Genomic DNA, 20,449 nt, shown 5'->3' on the forward strand with positions numbered 1-20,449 from the left:
TTTATTTTTGTTTTTATTTCCATTACTCTGGGAGGTGGGTCAAAAAAGATCTTGCTGTGATTTATGTCAAAGAGTATTCTTCCTATGTTTTCCTCTAAGAGTTTTATAGTGTCTGGCCTTACATTTAGAAATTTAATCCATTTTGAGTTTATTTTTGTCTATGGTGTTAGGGAGTGTTCTAATTTCATTCTTTTACATGTAGTTGTCCAGTTTGCCCAGCACCACTTATCGAAGAGGCTGTCTTTTCTCCATTGTATATTCTTGCCTCCTTTATCAAAGATAAGGTGACCATATGTGCGTGGATTTATCTCTGGGCTTTCTATCCTGTTCCATTGATCTATATTTCTGTTTCTGTGCCAGTACCATACTGTCTTGATTACTGTAGCTTTGTAATATAGTCTGAAGTCAGGGAGCCTATTTCCTCCAGCTCCATTTTTTTTCCCCTCTCAAGACTGCTTTGGCTATTCAGGGTCTTTTGTGTCTCCATACAAATTTTAAGATTTTTTTGTTCCAGATTTGTAAAAAGTGCCACTGGTAATTTGATAGGGATTGCATTGAATCTGTAGATTGCTTTGGGGAGTATAGTCATTTTCACAATATTGATTCTTCCAATCCAAGAACATGGTATATCTCTCCATCTGTTTGTACCATCTTTAATTTCTTTCATCAGAGTCTTATACTTTTCTGCATACAGATCTTTTGTCTCCTTAGGTAGGTATATTTCTTAGGTATTTTATTCTTTTTGTTGCAATGGTGAATGGGATTGTTTCCTTAATTTCTCTTTCTGATCTTTTGTTGTTAGTGTATAGAAATGCAAGAGATTTATGTGCATTAAATTTGTATCCTGCAACTTTACCAAATTCATTGATTAGCTCTAGTAGTTTTCTGGTGGCATCTTCAGGATTCTCTATGTACAGTATCATGTCATCTGCAAACAGTGACAGTTTTACTTCTTCTTTTCCGATTTGTATTCCTTTTATTTCTTTTTCTTCTCTGACTGCTATGGCTAGGACTTCCAAAACTATGTTGAATAACTGTGGTGAGAGCCGACATCCTTGTCTTTTTCCTAATCTTACAGGAGATGCTTCCAGTTTTTCACCATTGAGAATGATGTTTGCTGTGGGTTTGTCATATATGGCCTTTATTATGTTGAGGTAGGTTCCCTCTATGCTCACTTTCTGGACAGTTTTTATCATAAAACTGTCAAAAGATTTTCTCCGTCTTTTGAGATGATCATATGGTTTTTATTCTTCAACTTGTTAATATGCTGTATCACACTGATTGATTTGCGTATACTGAAGAATCCTTGCAGACCTGGGATAAATCCCACTTGATCATGGTGTATGATCCTTTTAGTGTGTTATTGGATTCTGTTTGCAAGTATTCTGTTGAGGATTTCTGTATCTATATTCATCAGTGATACAGGTCTGTAATTTTCTTTTTTTTTTTTGGTGTCTTTGTCTGGTCTTGGTATCAGAGTGATGGTGGACTCATAGAATGAGTTTGGGAGTGTTCCTTCCTCTGCAATTTTTTGGAAGAGTTTGAGAAGGATGGGTGTTAGCTCTTCTCTAAATGTTTGATAGAATTCACCTGTGAAGCCATCTGGTCTTGGACTCTTGGTTGTTGGAATATTTTAAATCACAGTTTCAATTTCATTACTTGTGATTGGTCTGTTCATATTTTCTACCTCTTCCTTGTTCAGTCTTGGAAGGTTATACCTTCTAAGAATTTGTCCATTTCTTCCAGGTTGTCCATTTTATTAGCATAGAGTTGCTTGTAGTAGTCTATCTTAGGATGCTTTGTATTTCTGCAGTGTCTGTTGTAACTTCTCCTTTTTCATTTCTAATTTTATTGATTTGAGTCCTCTCCCTCTTTTTCTTGATGAGTCTGGCTAAAGGTTTATTAATTTTGTTTATCTTCTCAAAGAGCCAGCTTTTAGTTTTATTGATCTTTGCTATTGTTTTGTTTCTATTTCATTTATTCTGCTCTGATCTTCTATGATTTATTTCCTTCTACTAATTTTGGGTTTTGTTTGTTCTTCTTTCTCTAGTTCCTTTAGGTGTAAGTTTAGATTGTTTGAGGTTTTTCTTGTTTCTTGAGGTAGGCTTGTATTGCTATATACTTTCCTCTTAGAACTGCTTTTGCTGAATCCCATAGGCTTTGGATCGTTGTGTTTTCATTGTAATTTGTCTCTAGGTATTTTTTAATTTCCTCTTTGATTTCTTTAGAGATCTCTTGGTTATTTAGTAACATATCGTTTAGCCTCCAATGTGTTTGTGTTTTTTACATTTTTATCCCTGTAATTGATTTCTAATCTCATAGCGCTGTGGTTGGAAAAGATGCTTGATATGATTTCAATTTTCTTAAATTTACTGAGGCTTGATTTGTGACCCAAGATGTGATCTATCCTGGAGAACTTTCCGTGTGCACTTGAGAAGAAAGTGTAATCTGCCGTTTTTGGATGGAATGTCCTATAAATATCAATTAAATCTATCTGGTCTATTTTGTCATTTAAAGCTTGTGTTTCCGTATTACTTTTCTGTCTGGATGATCTGTCCATTGGTGTAAGTGAGGTGTTAAAGCCCCCCACTATTATTGTGTTACTGTCGATTTCCTCTTTTATAGCTGCTAGCAGTTGCCTTATGTATTGAGGTGCTCCTATGTTGGGTGCATACATATTTATAATTCTTATAAATTCTTCTTGGATTGATCCCTTGATCATTATGTAGTGTCCTTCCTTGTCTCTTGTAACATTATTTTAAAGTCTATTTTATCTGATATGAGTATTGCTACTCCAGCTTTCTTTTGATTTACATTTGCATGGAATATCTTTTTCCATCCCCTCACTTTCAGTCTGTATGTGTGTCTAGGTCTGAAGTGGGTCTCTTGTAGACAGCATATACATGGGTCTTGTTTCTGTAACCATTCAGTGAGCCTGTGTCTTTTAGTTGGAGCATTTAATCCATTCACGTTTAAGGTAATTATCTATGTGGATGTTCCTATGACCATTTTCTTAATTGTTATGAGTTTGTTTTTGTAGGTCCTTTTCTTCTCTTGTGTTTTCCACTTAGAGAAGTTCCTTTGGCATTTGCTGTAGAGCTGGTTTGGTGGTGCTGAATTCTCTTAGCTTTTGTTTGTCTGTAAAGCTTTTGATTTCTCCATTGAATCTGAATGAGATCCTTGCCGGGTAATCTTGGTTGTAGGTTCTTCCCTTTTATCAGTTTAAATGTATCATGCCACTCCCTTCTGGCTTGTATTCTGCTGAGAAATCAGCTGTTAACCTTATGGGAGTTCCCTTGTATGTTATTTGTCGTTTTTCCCTTGTTCTTTTCAAGAATTTTTCTTTGCCTTTAATTTTTGTCAGTTTGATTACTATGTGTCTCAGCTTGTTTCTCCTTGGGTTTATCCTGCCTGGGGCTCTCTGTGCTTCCTGGACTTTGGTGGCTATTTCTTTTCCCATATTAGGGAAGTTTTCGACTACAATCTCTTCAAATATTTTCTCGGGTCCTTCCTCTCTCTCTTCTCCTTCTGGGACAACCCCTATAATGCGAATGTTGTTGCATTTAATGTTGTCCCAGAGGTCTCTTGGGCTGCCTTCATTTCTTTTCATTCTTTTTTCTTTATTCTGTTCTGCAGCAGTGAATTCCACTATTCTGTCCTCCAGGTCACTTACCCATTCTTCTGCCTCAGTTATTCTGCTACTGATTCCTCCTAGTGTATTTTTCATTTCAGTTATTGTATTGTTCATCTCTGTTGTTCTTTAATTCCTCTAGGTGTTTGTTCTTTAATTCTTCTAGGTCTTTGTTATATATTTCTTGCATCTTCTTGATCTTTGCCTCCATTCTTTTTCTGAGGTCCTAGATCATCTTCACTATCATTATTCTGAATTCTTTTTCTGGAAGGTTGCCTATCTCCACTTCATTTAGTTGTTTTTCTGGAGTTTTATCTTGTTCCTTCATCTGGTACAAAGTCCTCTGCCTTTTCATTTTGTTTATCTTTCTGTGAATGTGGCTTTCCTTCCACAGGCTGCAGAATTGTAGTTCTTCTTGCTTCTGCCGTCTGCCCTCAAGCAGAAGGTAGTTTTGACATGTACTCTTTTGAAACGATAACATGACTGCAATCTTCTATAAGCCGCACCCAAAAGCTTTGTTAAATATGAGGCATAATATATACAAAGAAGATAATAAAGATAACATAAATAAGCCTTCCTTGCAAAAACTAAAAAATCAACTATGGGTATCCACTGTTTCCTCTACTGTGCAATAAGCCTCGCACTTCAGAGTTACTTTTCCTTAAAAGCTAACCATTTAAACCCTCGTCCAGTGAAATGGGGTTAAGAACATTCCTGGTTTTACATTGAGGATCCATGTTAAATTAATTTTTTTAAATTAATTTTTTTGTGGGATAATCTGAGGTCTGGCTTATTTATGTCCATACCAACAAAAAAAATTGTTCCAGCACCACCTGCTGAAAAAAACCTTGCTGAAAAAAACCTTTTCCTATCCAAATGATTTTGTACTTTCTTCTAAAATCAACTGACTGTATTTGTGTGCTTCTATTTCTGGCCTGCCTATTCTATTGATCTATTTGTTTATATGCCAATACCATACCACCTTGATTACTATGGCTTTTTAATGTCTTTTTTCCCAGGTTTACTGAAGTATAATTGATAAAAACTGTACAAATTTATGGTGTATGATGCGATGTTTTGAGGTTTTTAATGTCTTGAAATCAGGAAGATGACATTTCCTTAATCCCTACCTCACACCATACACAAAATTAACTTGAGATGGATCACAGATGTAAACATAAAATCTAAAACTAAAAAGCTTATAGAAGACAACATAGGTAAATATCTTCATAACCTTGGTAGGCAGAGTCCCTAAACAAGACACAAAAAGTACTAATCAGAAAGGCAAATAGTAAACTGGACTTTATCAAAATTTAAAACTTGGGCTTTTCAAAACCAACATTAGGAAAACGAAAAGACAAAACACTGTCCAGGAGAAAAATCTTCCAAACACATTTATTTTATAAAAGATATGTATCCAGAATATATAAAAAGAATTCCTACAACTCAATAATAGAAAGACAATCCAATAAAAAAAGTGAGCTAAAACTTGGATACTTTACAAAAGAAGATATATGAGTGATCAGAAAGGAACAGTAGTTATCAGGAAATTAAAACCACAATGAGATAATCATTTCATACCCACTAGAATAGATTAAATCAATACAGACAACACTAAATTTTGTTGAGACTACAGAATAATTGGAACTATCAAGTTGTCAGTGGGAGTGCAAAATGGTAGAGAAAAGAATTACTCATTGTAACGTCTGCAAAACATAAAGACTTAAAACAAGCTTACTTACAACAATTAATTTTAATACTCATTTGAGTATGAGATGAGAGATTGACAGAAATGGAACCATATGAGATTCTAAGATAAATATGCTTCATGTAAGCTAACAAGGGAGAAGTTACTGCAAACTTGATCATTTAAAACTCATTAAAAAAGAATTACCTGTTTATATTCATTAACACAACTTTGGCAGCAAAATCTCATCTGCTGACCTTCAATGACTAGGAGATTGTTTCCAGCACCTTTGCTGGGCAGGTACTCCCCACACTGCTCACAGCAATTCATCACTAGACCATTGGCCAACCTGTACTTGTTAAAGCACTGGTTACTGCACAGCTTATGTGTTACATTGTTAACGCTGACTTCATGCCGAATCTAAAAACAAAAACCAATTTATTAAATAAATGAACTGGATTAGCACCGTACACGAGATACCTAGTTTTTTCAACAGAAATAAGGAACCTTTAGTAATTTCTCAGTGGATGGAACATTCACGTAAAAGACTTTACAAAAGCACATTTCACTATTCTTTCATTTTTATCTTTGATTTCTTTGTAAAATTGTGCTTTGATTTTATAAAAGGAAAAATAAGATTCATAGAACAAAAAGCAACAAAATCAGACATTTAAGAATTACAGGGGCTTCCCTGGTGGTGCAGTGGTTGAGAATCCGCCTGCCAATGCAGGGGACGTGGGTTCGAGCCCTGGTCCAGGAAGATCCCACATGCTGCAGAGCAACTGAGACCTTGCCCCACAACTATTGAGCTTGCACTCCAGAGCCTGTGAGCCACAACTACTGAGCCCACGTGCTGCAATTACTGAAGCCCTCGCGCCCAGAGCCCCTGCTCTGCAACAAGAGAAGCCACCACAATGAGAAGCCTGCGCAACCACAATGTAGCCCCCACTTGCCACAACTAGAGAAAGCCCACGTGCAGCAACAAAGACCCAACACAGCCAAAAACAAATTTAAAAAATAAATAAATTTATAAAAAAAAAATTACAAGAAATGGTTAGCAGGTTTTGATATGACCTGCTTAAAAATAAGTGGATTGGGAATTTGCAGGTATTATAAACTCCACTGCCCTAGAAAATTGGGGTGGGGGGGTGGGCGAAGGGAACCAGTATCACCCACATTCAGGATGGAGTCTGTATATACCTAAGTTCTTGCTTTGCTCAGCTCTATGGTAGCTGAGATAAAATTGTGTCTGGGATTTACACGGCTTCAGGGTAATCCAGACCAAATTCAGTTACCAAAGACCATGTTAAGTGGGGACTCCCTGGATGCCTGGGAAGATGGCAATACCGCCTAAGAAGTGTGAAGTGACCTACATACTTTCACTCCACCTGTTCTACGTGTTCTTGTAGGACTGGTTGTTTCCTTCATGTCCTGAACCTACATTTTCATTTACTGTGGCTAATAAGAACAAAATCCACCATAAAACTATTGCTCTCTTTATGAGTACATTCAGTTCCACACAAATGGATGATTACCCCCCATACTATGGGGTGGGACATTTGTTATGAGACAATTCTAACATATGCTTATTCTTCCCTTCAACTTCACTGAGTAGATTCAAGACTCATCCATTAGGTAGATGGCAGAACATATAATAGCACCTAAAAGTTAAAATTATCGCTGTGAACCTAGATAATAACTTAAGATATAAAATCACAGACCTCTGTTAGTTTACTGCAGATTGTACATCTTGATTTATTCAGAACTCTTTTTCGAAGATTCTGGTTATCTTCATAGGGAGACAAAGATGTACCACAAAATTTTTGGAAGGATTCACTTGACTCCCCTTGAGGAACAAGAGTAGCCTTTTTTGCAGGTGCACCTCTGAAACACAAGGGATAGACACAATTTAAGAACACTGCATTCTTATTTTTTGGCCATGCTGAGTGGCTCATTTCCCCCACCAGGGACTGAACTCGGGCCATGGCAGTGAAAGCCCAGAATCTTAATCACTAGGCCACCAGGGAACTCCCTAAGAACATTGCATTTTAATAAAAGTCAAATATATATGAACAATAATTGACATTTTTCATTTTCTCATGATTTAATCCTAAGAATCAACTATAATTTTTGGATCTAGAAAAATCCACATTTTGGTTTAACTGCTAACAGTTCCTAAATAATATGGTAAGATATTCAGAGATAAAAATATTTTGTTGTCACAGGTTATGACCTTTAGAAACTTGCCGCAGGTTATGACTTCTAGAAGCATTCAAAAAGGGTGTTAGCAACCGGGTAGAACCAAGGTAGAGGATGGGGAAGGGGGTGAGGCAAAGGCAGTGGTGGGGTAGGGTTGATTTATTTCTATACCTAAACTCTATTTTCCTGCCAAGAGTAAGTACAATACAAATAACCCACAGCTCTGACATACGCTAGGACAACTCAAGCTCCATAAACTTGAAGAAACCTGTGCATCAATTCTATCCATGAATCTTCCGCAACTCTCTAAGTACATTCAGGACACAAATTCATACTGCCAGTATCCAATCATATGGGAGCATGTTGAAAGGTACAGCTTACTTTTTACATGTCACCTTGCGTTTCTTTGGAGTACGCTTATGAGAGAAGGAAGAGAGGCAGGTGGTAGAACAGAAGAGGTGAGCTGATCCTTTTCGCTGATAAGCTGTCTGTCCCTTCTGTAAAGGCTTTTTGCAGTTTGCACAAGTGATTTTAGCTGGTTTAGTGGGTTGCTGTTGGACAGAAGGCTGGGAGATCTGTTTAGGAAGTGAGTCCACTGGTGATAAAGAATCCACCCCTGGCTGTTTCTGATTACGGGGAAAGGATGCTGACTGGGAGATCCAAGAATCTTAAAAAATAAAACACATAAGAAAAGTCACGGAACAGTTAAAAACTCCCATCAGAAAAATATTTAAATTTTTCATTTTGCGCAAGTCTGAGAGAATAGTGAGGAAGCCTTGCTGTACAACCCCAGGGGGACTCTCCCCTTTGTACTCTAAGTGAATGATGCTCTATTGTGCCAACACTGGAAATGGCAGCCCCGGAATTGTGCAATGCGGTAGCCAGCATCTCCAAGCCAGACCCTCTGTGCTAGAGATTGTGCAAGTAATTTAAACTAGGTCTTGGTATTCTCAGCTACAAATCACAATGATACCCAACCTATCAGTGTTATGAAGACTAAATGAGAGGGACTTCCCTGGAGGTCCAGTGGTTAGGACTCTGCGCGCTTTCACTGCCATGGCCCAGGTTCAATCCCTGGTCGGGGAACTAAGATCCCACAAGCTGTGCAGCAGGGGAAGAAAAAAACTACATGAGATAATGCATATAGTAAAGCGTTATGTTCTGTAAACAGGGTACTTCCTAAGGCACTTTTTCTTTTCTAAGACAAAAGTATTAATACATTATAAAATAAAGCAAATATACAAATATAAAGATTATAGTCTGGTGTATGATACCCATTTTCATAACAGCTTCCCCCCTAACATTTTATTATGAAAAATTTAAAGCATATAAAGCTGAAAGAATTTTACTGTGAAAAATATGTCCATCATATAGATTTTATACTATTTTACTTTTTGCTTTATCACGTTTTCTATTTATTCACCCTGCTAAATAATCTATCTTCTCTATGTATTTCAAGTAATTTGTAGATACTAGTGCACTGCCCTCCAAAATACTTGCAAGTACATGTAATTTAGACATAGCATTTTAAGGCAACTCTGTCTACAATTACCTGCCAGCCTTCTAGACTATTTCCCAGGCATCAGTGTAGGTGGTGGATTACACAGGAGACCCAGCTTTCCTACCTTCACACGGGGACTCCATCATATATTACTGTTAGCTTCAAAATGGTACAATATTATGTACAGGTAACAGTGCCTCTCAAACCTTAACATGCATACGATCACTTGGGAATCTTGTTTAAACAGAGATTCTAAATCAGTAAGTCTAGGGAGGGGCCTGAGATTCTGCATTTCTACCTCCCTCTTGAGTAATGGTGAAGCTTTGAGAAACAAGGCCCAAGAGCACTGAATTATTCTGTCGTCTCTCTTCAAACACAGCTTTTGTCGTTAGGTGAAGGTCTATGGCCCCTCCACCTATTACAGCTCTAAGCGCCTCTCATAATACCACCAACACTAACAACTCTGTTTTTACTTCTAAATTCCTACCCATTGCTGCTTCTAATTTTGTCCTTTTCCAGATATTTTTATCTTAACAGGCAAAACCAAAACAGAACAAGTAACCAAAGGAATTCTTTCACTCCGCAGAAAGATACGCTGGCAAATATGAAGTATATTCCATAAAGTTTTGTTTTTGTTTTTATTTTGGCCGCGTCACGCAGCTTGTGGGATCTTAGTTCCCCGACCAGGGATTGACCCTGGCCCCACAGCAGTGAATGTGTGAAGTCCTAACCATTGGACCACCAGGGAATTCTCTGGGCTTTTTAATTTTTTTTTTGCAGTACGCGGGCCTCTCACTGTTGTGGCCTCTCCCGTTGCGGCGCACAGGCTCCAGACGTGCAGGCTCAGCGGCCATAGCTCACGGGCCCAGTCGCTCTGCGGCATGTGGGATCTTCCCGGATGGGGGCCCGAACCCGTGCCCCCTGCATCGGCAGGCGGACTCTCGACCACTGCGCCACCAGGGAAGCCCCGGGCTTTTTAATTTTGTACACTTACCCATGCTTAAAGGGGACAGAGTTATATATAAGTGTGTAAAGTGAGACATCAACTATACCGCGCAATAGATTCTGCAGGGTTTTTCACTTTAGCATTGGTGCATACATAAATAAAGCAAATGTTTTCTTTGTTTATACTGCAACTATTGAATTTCTCCTAATTTCAAAGTTTCTTATTTCATCAAATTCTTATTTTATCGTGTTAGTGTCTACAGGCTAAATAAAACAGGGTCCCCAACCCCTGGGGGCCTGGGACCAGTAGCAGTCCAAACGAGCACAGCTTCACCTGCCACCCCCCATCCCCCCATCGCTTGCATCACCTCCTGGAACATCCTCCACCCCCCACCGTCCGTGGAAAAACTGTCTTCCACAAAACCAGTCCCTGGCGCCAAAAAGGTTGGGGACTGCTAAAATAAAAGGTCTCTCAACCAAATTCTTCCATGCTCTATCCCCAGAATAAATTTTAAGAGAAGGGGCCCAGAAGGATTTAATCCAATCCCTCCTTATATGCAAGGAAAATTAAGGCCTAGAAGCTAGAGGTGATTTGCCCAGAATTCCAGCAAGTACCAGATCCACTATTTGAGTTTTAGATATTCTTTTTTATTTTATTTATTTACTTATTTTTTGGCTGCATCAGGTCCTAGTTGCGGCGTGTGGGCTCATTAGTTGCGGTGTGCGGGCTCTCTAGTTGTGGCACGCAGGCTCCAGAGCTCGCAGGCTCAGTTGCCCTGCGGCATGTGGGATCTTAGTTCCCCCGACCAGGGATCAAAGAGGCGCCTCCTGCAATGCGAGACGGATTCTCAACCACTGGACCACAAGGGAAGTCCCAAGTTTTACAGATTCTTGATTTCTTCCTGCATCTAAACTCTTCTGCCTAAAGAACAACCTTTTAGTATTTCTTTAGTGTTGGTCTGCTAGTGAAGTTACTTCAGTGTCTCAGTGGGGTTTTTAGTTGTTAAAGAGTAACACATACACATGAAGTTTATAATCTTAAGTGCACAGCTCAATGACCATCTTCACAATGAATATGTACTTCTATGACCACCACCCAGATAAACACACAGAAAACTTCCAGGATCCTCATGTCTTTTCCACGCAGTCACTCCCCTCCTTTCCCACAAGCCATCTGTATCCTCACTTCAAAGATAAGTTCTGCCTTATTTTGAACTTCGCATATGAAATCACGTAGTGTGTACCCTCGTCTCAACATCTCATCTGTTTCATTCACACTGAAGGTAGTTGTTCATCTGTTTCCATTGTTGAGTATTCCATTGTGTGGCTGATACTATTTATCACTCTACTGCTGATGGACATTTCGATTGCTTCCAATTTTTTTTTGGTGGGGGGACATCAAAGGTTTATTGGGTAGGGGCTATTGGGTTTATTGCCCACCGCAAAAGTTCCTGGAGCAACACCCTACTGTGTACGACAGACAGGAGGCAGGACATGGGAGCAGTCTTTGCTACTCAGGGGAGAAGGAGGCTACCATCTACAGGCGGATGATTGCTTCCAATTTTTGACTATGATTCCTCTACATGTCTCTTAAGGGTCTCTTGGGTATTTATCCTGCTCAGAATTTGTAAAGGTTCTCGAATTCAAGGGTTGATGTTTTTCTCCATTTTAGAAAATCCTCAGTTACACCTCTTCTGCCTCATTTCTTTTTTTCTTTTTCTGGGACATTAATTACATGTCCTTTTCATCAAATGTCCTAAGTCTCTTACATTCTTTTCTGTATGTCCCCCCTTTTGGTTCTGACTCAGTCTAGATAATACTCTGATACATATTCCAGTTCATTCACACTCTCTTCAGCTGTGCCAAACCTACAGCTAAAATGTAGACTGTCTGATACTCCTAGTACCTGCGCCCCTTGTGGGTTCATTTCTATTGTCTGCTTTTTCTCTTATTTCATTACATGGCCTGCCTCCTCATATCCCTAATAGTTTTACACGAAAAACTGAAAAAAAAAAAAATTGAGACTCTGGATTATGTTAGCATCCCCAATCCAAAGGTCGATATATATATTTTTTAAATCAGTGTCCGTCTTTGTGGGCCCCTGTGAGTCTGTTGAAAGTTCCCCTTAGATTCTTAGCAGCCTTTTCTGGAACTGAACACATACCCATTAGAGAAAAGCAACCCCAAGTAAGAGATGACTCCTCTGAGGCTCCTTCTCAGATATGAGAAACATTTTTTTAGTGTATTTGTAGCTCTGTGATGCTTTCGATATTTTATATGTTTTGTCTCCCTGTCCCCCATTATTCTCTGCAGGAGGGACAGGAGTTACCTATCGATTATTAGTCTAAAGTCTATTATTATCAGAAGAACTTCCTAGAATCAGTATCATAGCCAGAGATGTTTATAATCCAACAAAAATACAACACAGATGCAAGAACAATTTCTAAGTCTGAGTATTTTCTTTGATGAAATTTTGCTGTTTACATAAAGATACATGATGGCTGAAGAACTTTCACTGAAATACAGTCTACCTTAAAGGTTAATGAAAAGATTAAATGACTCAAAGGTCCATTCTAATGGACATGATCTTATTTTCATAAGATATTACACAGTTTTATTTGTACTTTATGCAGAGCCATAATTTTATAGGATAATATTTGAACCCTTAAGCCCTAGATTCAAATATAACTCAACTCCAGAAATCCTCATCTTGCTCTTATTTTTTTTCTTTTTTCTGTGCTGGAAATCCTTCATTCTATAGAAGTGGGAAGCACACAGCAACTAAAGTAAGACACTCTGGGGGAGCTCTGACTCTAAATAATAACAACAATTACAATAGTAATACAATGGTCACCATATTATTCTGTAAGTCTTCTGGTAAAATTGGTTAATTTTACAAAAGCTGACAGCAAGTAAAAACAAAATTTAGGGTTAATACTAAAATTAGACAGCTTTCACTATGCTACATCCAACTTAAACAGAGTGAAAAGAGCAACAACGAGAAGACAGTCCTGGGGCTTCCCTGGTGGTGCAGTGGTTAAGAATCCGCCTGCCAATGCAGGGGACACGGGTTCCAGCCCTGGTCCAGGAAGATCCCACATGCTGCGGAGGAACTAGGCCAGTGTGCCACAATTGCTTAGCCTGCGCTATAGAGCCCATGAGCCACAACTACTGAAGCCTGTGCCCGTGCTCCGCAACAAGAGAAGCCACCGCAATGAGAAGCCCGTGCACCGCAATGAAGAGCAGCCCCCGCTCACTGCAACTACAGAAAGCCCGTGGGCAGCAACGAAGACCCAACACAGCCATAAATAAATAAATAAATAAATAAATAAATAAATAAATAAAAGAAGACACTCCTTTTTGACAAGTGACTCCACCTTTCAGAAAGCTTCAGACACATCTTTACCATCACTCTTTACCTGACAACTCTGTAGACCCTCTTTTTAGAATTCTGGGCCAAATGGTATTATTTAAAGGATAGGGCCTCCCTGGTGGCGCAGTGGTTAAGAATCCACCTGCCAATGCAGGGGACATGGGTTCGAGCCCTGGTCTGGGAAGATCTCACATGCCGTGGAGCAACTAAGCCCGTGCGCCACAACTACTGAGCCTGAGCTCTAGAGCCTGCGAGCCACAACTACTGAATCCCACGTGCCTAGAGCCCATACTCTACAACAAAAGAAGCCACCACAATGAGAAGCCCGCGCACAGCAACGAAGACCCAATTCAGCCATAAATAAATAGATTTATTTTTTTTTTTAAATAATAAAATATATAAATAAAGGATATAATTCTGTAACTTTTTTCCCCCGAAATAGAACTTTAGAGAACCCAGGAACACTGTAAATTCATCCACACTTCAGAGATAACAGAAATTCATTGCCACAGCACAAACAAAATAGTTTAAATGTAGTTAAGAACGTCTTCATATATATGAATGAATGTCAGGGGAGTCCTTTAATGCTTTTTGTCTGTTACTTTTTAAAATCATTGATACCTCATGGCATGAGAAAATTATCACTGTAATATAAAATACAGTTTTGAATTAATGAGATAAAAGGATGACAAGAATAAAAATACATCCAAGAGCAGTCAAAACTACTTTCAAACAACTTTTGCTAGTCTCAATTATGTCCACAATTTGAGTGGAGCAACAGTATAGCGTCTAACTACAGTATGCTTTTTTACAGTTAAGTAAAAAAGCATACTTAAAAAAAGTTAAGCTTACTTAAAAAGCATACTTAAAAAAAGTTAAGCTTTTTTACAGTTAAGTCTATGTGCTATGCTTTTACATTGAAAAGCATGTTATTGATCCACTTCATCATTCAATACACAACTTCAATTTACTCCAGAAGGTGAAAAACGGTCAAGGCTGAAACATAAAAGAAATACATGGCAAGCCTTCTGGCTTTAACTTCACTTAAGAGCTTATATGTACATAAGATGTAATTCATGCTTGCAAAAATATACATGTAAAATTTAGGAAATAATTACAAAGCAAAAAATAAGAGTGAAAGAAACAAATCAATTACACTGCAATAAAAAATTTTTAAAAGAAGAGTGAAAGAAACAGAGATCCAAAAGAATGCTTTTCAATGGACATTATTCCAAGTCTTCAACATCACCTTCAACCGCTTTCAAGCTTAACGCAGCACTCAATATAGAAATCACAAGTTTCTTATATTATTTTTCAGGTTTCACTCAATTAATAAACAAAAGATGTACATAGTAATAAGTAGATGACAAACATAAATGAACAAATTCATAAAAAGTCTGCAAAAGTATTTTTAAAAGTTCAGTGATCATTAAGAGGATATCACCTCTAAATGATCAGTTTAGCAAACATTAATAATACTCCTACCCCTGAGGAGAGCTTACATTATAACAACAACAACAAAAAAAAAACCCATAATTTTTTGGTGAGGACCATTCTGTATTAACCATGAAAAGCTTTAAAAATATGTTGACATTTGACTCGGCAATTTCACCTACAGAAACTTTTCACTAGAAAATATGCGTGACAAACTTAAGAGATATTCATGAGAAACCTGTTTATAACTGCAAAGACTAGACACAAGCTATTAAATAAATTATGAACATAAAAAGCTTACTATGGGGCTTCCCTGGTGGTGCAGTGGTTGAGAGTCCGCCTGCCGATGCAGGGGACGCGGGTTCGTGCCCCGGTCCGGGAGGATCCCACATGCCATGGAGCGACTGGGCCCGTGAGCCATGGCCGCTGAGCCTGCATGTCCGGAGCCTGTGCTCCGCAATGGGAGAGGCCACAACAGTGAGAGGCCCACGTACCACAAAAAAAAAAAAAAAAAAAAAAAAAAAAAAAAAAAAAAAGCTTACTATGTTTGACATAAGCGAATACGCTAAATGATGAAATGTCAAATGTTTCCCCTCCACCCCAGGTCAAGAACAAGACCACAGAAGGCGCTTTCACTGCTGAGTGCCTGGGGTTCAATCCCTGGTTAGGGAACTAAGATCTTGCAAGCCGCGAGGCATGGTCAACAAAAAAAAGAACAAGACAAGACTTTATACTCTGATCACTTCTACTCAACATTACATAAGAAATAAAAGGGGATCTGCCAGGCCAAACTATTTCCATAATAAAACTAAGATTATGTGCCTTTTTCATGGTGTTGGCATCTGCACTAATGGTGCAGAAGCAATGATGTTAGGTAAAACTGCTGGCAGTGGAACCAAACTGTACTAGTAAAATTTTCTTCACTATCAGGCACTTGCACAAAAGAAAGAAAAAGTAGCACCTGTACTTCCTATTGTTCTTCCAACAACAACTGGTCAACACAATTCTGATGCTATAACTACCTGGAGTCAGCACCAGCCCCCATTTTGAAGGCAGAGTCCACAAGACTGCCCTCAATTTACATGCCACCTGGACTTCTGGCCAACTGGCTGTAAATCTGGGAGGTTCCTAAGGCCCCTTCAGATTCAATAATTTGCTAGAATGATTCAGGGAACTCAAGAAAGCTCTATACTTATGATCAGTTTTATTTAAAGGATACAAATCAGGACCAGCCAAATGAAGAGACATACGGGGTGAGGAAGGGTCCCAATGCCAGAGCTTCTGTGCCTTCTCTCTGAGGAAGCGGATAGCGTCACCCACCTGGCACAGATGAGTTTTTACTGGGTTTCATCGTGTGGATGTGACTGGTGGGATTATTCGCTGCGTGTGACTGGACTCAATTTCCAGCCTCTCTCTCCTCCATGGAGGCTGGGCTGGCTCAAAGGCCCAACACTCAAATCACATGGTTGGTCTTTCTGGTGACCCTCAGCCTTAATCATAAGTTATTAGGAATCTGGTAAATTTCAAGGATTTATTCTCTCCCCCAAGAACCAGGGACAAAGGCCAGTGAAATTATTTATTATGCAACAGAAGACTTTAGTGAAAAGGTAAAAATTAGTATTAATTTTACTAAATTTCAGCCTCTGACTACATCTTAATACTCTGTATGATGAACAGGGAAGCATCCAGAAGCCACTTGTTTCATACCAAAGAACAATGAGAAAGAGTGGAAAAGCACTTGTAAAATTGTTGCACTGCAAGCTGAACTAGCCTTAAAGGAATGACAAAACAAACTGGTTATTGACATTTTCTTAAAATAAGCCTTTCACTTCAAAAAAATAACAGTATTTGTTGCCAGTGAGAAAATTTGAGCTTTCGAGTGAAAATCAGAATCTTTGAAAACCTGCATCCACCACTGCTAGCATGACAGCTTTCTAAGGTGTCAACATTTAGAAGACCTAGGTAACTCAGTGAATCAACACTTTCCAAATAATTAAAGCACAATGTTACCAAATCATACAAAGGTAAAATTCATTCAAAGATAAATGAATTTTAATGTAATAAAGCATGAAAAGTTCATTATATAGTTTCAGATTCCACACTGTAAGAACTTTTAAGAAACTACCACTTCTCAAGTTTTGGTGCTGTGTCAAAAGGAAAAGGAAAAAACTATCCATAATTAACTAAAAAGGTTACTAAAATATTGTTCCATTCTACAGCCACATATGTATGTGAGGCCAGATTTTCTTCTTATACTTCAAACAAAAGAAGATATTGCAACACATTCAATGTAGAACTAGATTTGAGGAGCTAGATATACCTTGCTGTTTTCTATCAAGCCAGACTTCCAAAAAATTTGTGGGGCTTTCCTGGTGGCGCAGTGGTTGAGAATCTGCCTGCTAATGCAGGGGACACGGGTTCAAGCCCTGGTCTGGGAAGATCTCACATGCCGCGGAGCAATTAGGCCAGTGGGCCACAACTACTGAGCCTGCACGTCTGGAGCCTGTACGTCTGGAGCCTGTGCTCTGCAACAAGAGAGGCCATGATAGTGAGAGGCCCACGCACCGCGATGAAGAGTGGCCCCCACTCAATGCAACTAGAGAAAGCCCTTGCACAGAAACTAAGACCCAACGCAGCCAAAAATAAATAAATAAATAAAATTTAAAAAATAAAATGCTTTATAAAAAAATTTTTAAAAAAGATTTCTGTAACTGTAACACATCACTTTTCACTAAATTTCTTTAGTGAAAGTAGTTATCTTTCATCAAAAATATGTCACATACTTTTGTTAAATGAATAAATACCTTTTAAATTTATGTTTTAATTTCTAATATGATAACAGATTAAAAACAAAACAAAAAACTTTGGGATCTTCAATCACTTCCAAGAGTGAAACTGAAACCAAAAAGTTTGAGAACTGTCCTATAGAAATTAATAAACAATATAAACGAAGACATTTAGTGTGTAGAGTTTCAATAGTAAAAAATGAAAAGCCATATAAATGCTTAAAAAGTAGAGGAATAAATATCTCAGACAAAGGAATATTTTATAGCCACTGAAACCTCTACTTTTAAAATAACATAACAGGGGCTTCCCTGGTGGCGCAGTGGTTGAGAGTCCGCCTGCCGATGCAGGGGACGCGGGTTCGTGCCCCGGTCCAGGAAGATCCCACATGCCGCGGAGTGGCTGGGCCCGTGAGCCATGGCCGCTGAGCCTGCGTGTCCAGAGCCTGTGCTCCGCAACGGGAGAGGCCACAACAGTGAGAGGCCCGCGTACCGCAAATAAATAAATAAAATAAAATTTAGATTAAATAAATCAAGAGAACACAAAACTAAATACAATATGCTCTAAATTCTGTTTTTAGAACCACAGAGGCAAAAGACTGAAAGCAAACAAACCAACATTTTAAGTTGTCAGTCACTTCTACTTAGTAAGGTAGGTGACAGATACTATTTTCTTATTTCTAACTATGATTTCCTTCAAATGTTCTGTAATGTTCTCATAACCAGAGAAAAAGATTAATTAAAAAAATTTTTTTAAGAAAAAAAATACTAGCATTCCATTAAAACAACAAGTGATTCGGTTCTTAGTTCTAATTACTTTCCAGTCCTTTCCTAAAATTCTAAGTTGGTCAATAGCTAAAAGCACTAAAATGACCCAAAACAAACAAACACAAACACAAACAAAAACCTGAAAAAACAAACAGCACACCAAGTCATGAAAAATCCACAAAAAAGATTTGCTAAATTTTAAATAACTTTCATTATATTTTACCAGAACACAACTGGCCTCATAAGAGTCTTTAAAATACAGATATCTGATTTGGGACTTTCCTGGCGGTCCACTGGTTAAGACTCAGTGCTTCCACTGCAGGGGTTCAATCCCTGGTCAGGGAACTAAGATCCTGTATGCCATGTGGTGCGGCCAAAAAATAGGGGAAAAAAACAAGTCTCTGATTTAAAGGTAAGAAAGTTTTCTAAATTTAAAATGAAGCAACTAATAAAATGCTGATTTAAAACCAAAAATCAGAGACAAGCAGTCTAAAAGTAAACACTTGAAAAGCAAAAATTGAAAGGTCAGATTATGTAATTACAAATTAAATAAAATTTAATTGTTATGTAATATTACTTTAATCCTTTAGTTCACTATCCATCCTTTTATTCTATGACTTTTACATTAAAATAAAGATGCTAGTAAACAAAGATGGAGGTAGTAGTTATGGGAGTTTTCAATTAAAACACTTCACATATAAATCACATTGGGTAAAATAGAGTAGACTGCACAGTTTTATTTAGCAAAAAATTCTATTTTAATATGAAAGTTAACAAAAAATATTTCACATATAGAATAAAATAGACATAGGTACTAAAAGTAACAGCCAAAAGTTTATTTACTTAGGGTGGAAAGAAAATATTTAGTATCACTTACTGCTTACCAGGATTGTGATGAGCTGTAAATCCTCCGTTCTGAAAAACGTCTCCTGCCACATTCATTCTACCAGGATTAAAAGGTCCTACAGCAGTCTTGGTCTGTGAAGTTAAAGACGGGGTGTATGTTTGCATATTAACACCAAAGTTACTCGACTGCAGTCCGTTAGCGACATCTCCCAAGCTGGTATTCTATAGTGATGTTATATTTGTAATCGTTAAGTTCATATCTCGCCCATCATTCAGAGCTTAATACCTGTTTCTAAGGTTGTAACATTAGTAATATGAATTTCAGAGTCGATTCTGTAGTGATAACACCATTACCCATTCCAGCATTTACCTTACTTCTTGAAAGACTGGAAGTGGAGAAATCCAAATCTTTGGTTCTGTTTTGACTTCCAGGAAGTGCCCATTCAATAAAACTAGAAGAAATTGTCTTTTCCTTTCCATTTGTTTCCATGTCTTCTTCATCATCAATGACAATTGTCTCACTTACACTTCCCTTCTGAGAAGCCAAACCTCTTGAGGAAGGAAGAATTATGGAATAATTTCCTTGTAGCTTTTCATTTCTTGATGCAGCAAATATAAAATTTCTTTGATCAGCTATTATTGGAGCAGAACTTGAAGGAGGTTGTATAGATTCAATAAATACAACATCATCATCATCGTCCTCTGCTGACGAGTTCCTAGATCTATTAACTAAAGGACTAGCTGGGTCACCCAATGCCACGTCCATGAGACTAGCTGCCATGGCTTTACTCCCTAATAAGACAGGGGTCTGTTCAGTCAAGTCTAATCCTCCCGCTGAACATTTATCTATGCCAAAGAACCTATAACACAGAGAGAAGAGAAAAAAAAGTTCTAGTGTACTGTGATCATTGCATTTTATTGCAATTAAATAGCACAAGTGAAATTTTAAATTATTTTATGTGATTTTATCTAAGTCCTTCCTTGAAACAGAAAATTGTTCAAAATAATTCCATCAATTACCAATAACTCAGGGTCCAAAAACAATCATTATACTAAATATACCTTTATCTACTAAAATGACTATGATATTGTCCAAATTCTATTTCCCTAGGGTCTTCTGTCATTGTTTTTTCAAATTCTCTGCTTCCAACATTAAACCTTTCTGAATCTTTTTTTTTTTTTTGTCCTTGTTGAGGAATCACCAGACACTATGCTATAGGTTTTTTATACAAAATTCTGAAAAACCCATGATGTAGATATAATTTAATTCATTTTACAGATT

The 20,449-nt window shown here is 38.0% G+C and overlaps 1 protein-coding gene across 1 annotated transcript; it reads right to left on the reverse strand.

Moving 5' to 3' along the window:
- Positions 1 to 7,018: 7,018 nt before the first annotated feature.
- Positions 7,019 to 19,948, reverse strand: ZMYM5 (zinc finger MYM-type containing 5). Its single transcript, XM_065896218.1, has 4 exons — positions 19,538 to 19,948; positions 19,206 to 19,299; positions 7,899 to 8,184; positions 7,019 to 7,202 (listed from the first exon to the last, which is right to left on the reverse strand). Exons 1-4 carry the CDS (start codon positions 19,946 to 19,948, stop codon positions 7,019 to 7,021), a joined length of 975 nt encoding a protein of 324 aa, XP_065752290.1.
- Between the last annotated feature and the right edge of the window lie 501 nt (positions 19,949 to 20,449).

This window comes from Phocoena phocoena, chromosome 18 (genome assembly GCF_963924675.1).
Source record: "Phocoena phocoena chromosome 18, mPhoPho1.1, whole genome shotgun sequence".
NCBI lineage: Eukaryota > Metazoa > Chordata > Mammalia > Artiodactyla > Phocoenidae > Phocoena > Phocoena phocoena.

What these genes read in the sequence shown, in the direction of transcription:
- ZMYM5 (XM_065896218.1), bottom strand. Translation starts at nt 19,948, where the DNA reads ATGGCAGCTAGTCTCATGGACGTGGCATTGGGTGACCCAGCTAGTCCT. An exon ending in CCAGTCTTTCAAGAAGTAAG is followed by an intron (nt 19,300 to 19,537) that starts GTAAATGCTGGA and finishes TTAACTTCACAG; the next exon opens with ACCAAGACTGCTGTAGGACC. An exon ending in TACAGCTCATCACAATCCTG is followed by an intron (nt 8,185 to 19,205) that starts GTAAGCAGTAAG and finishes TTATTTTTTAAG; the next exon opens with ATTCTTGGATCTCCCAGTCA.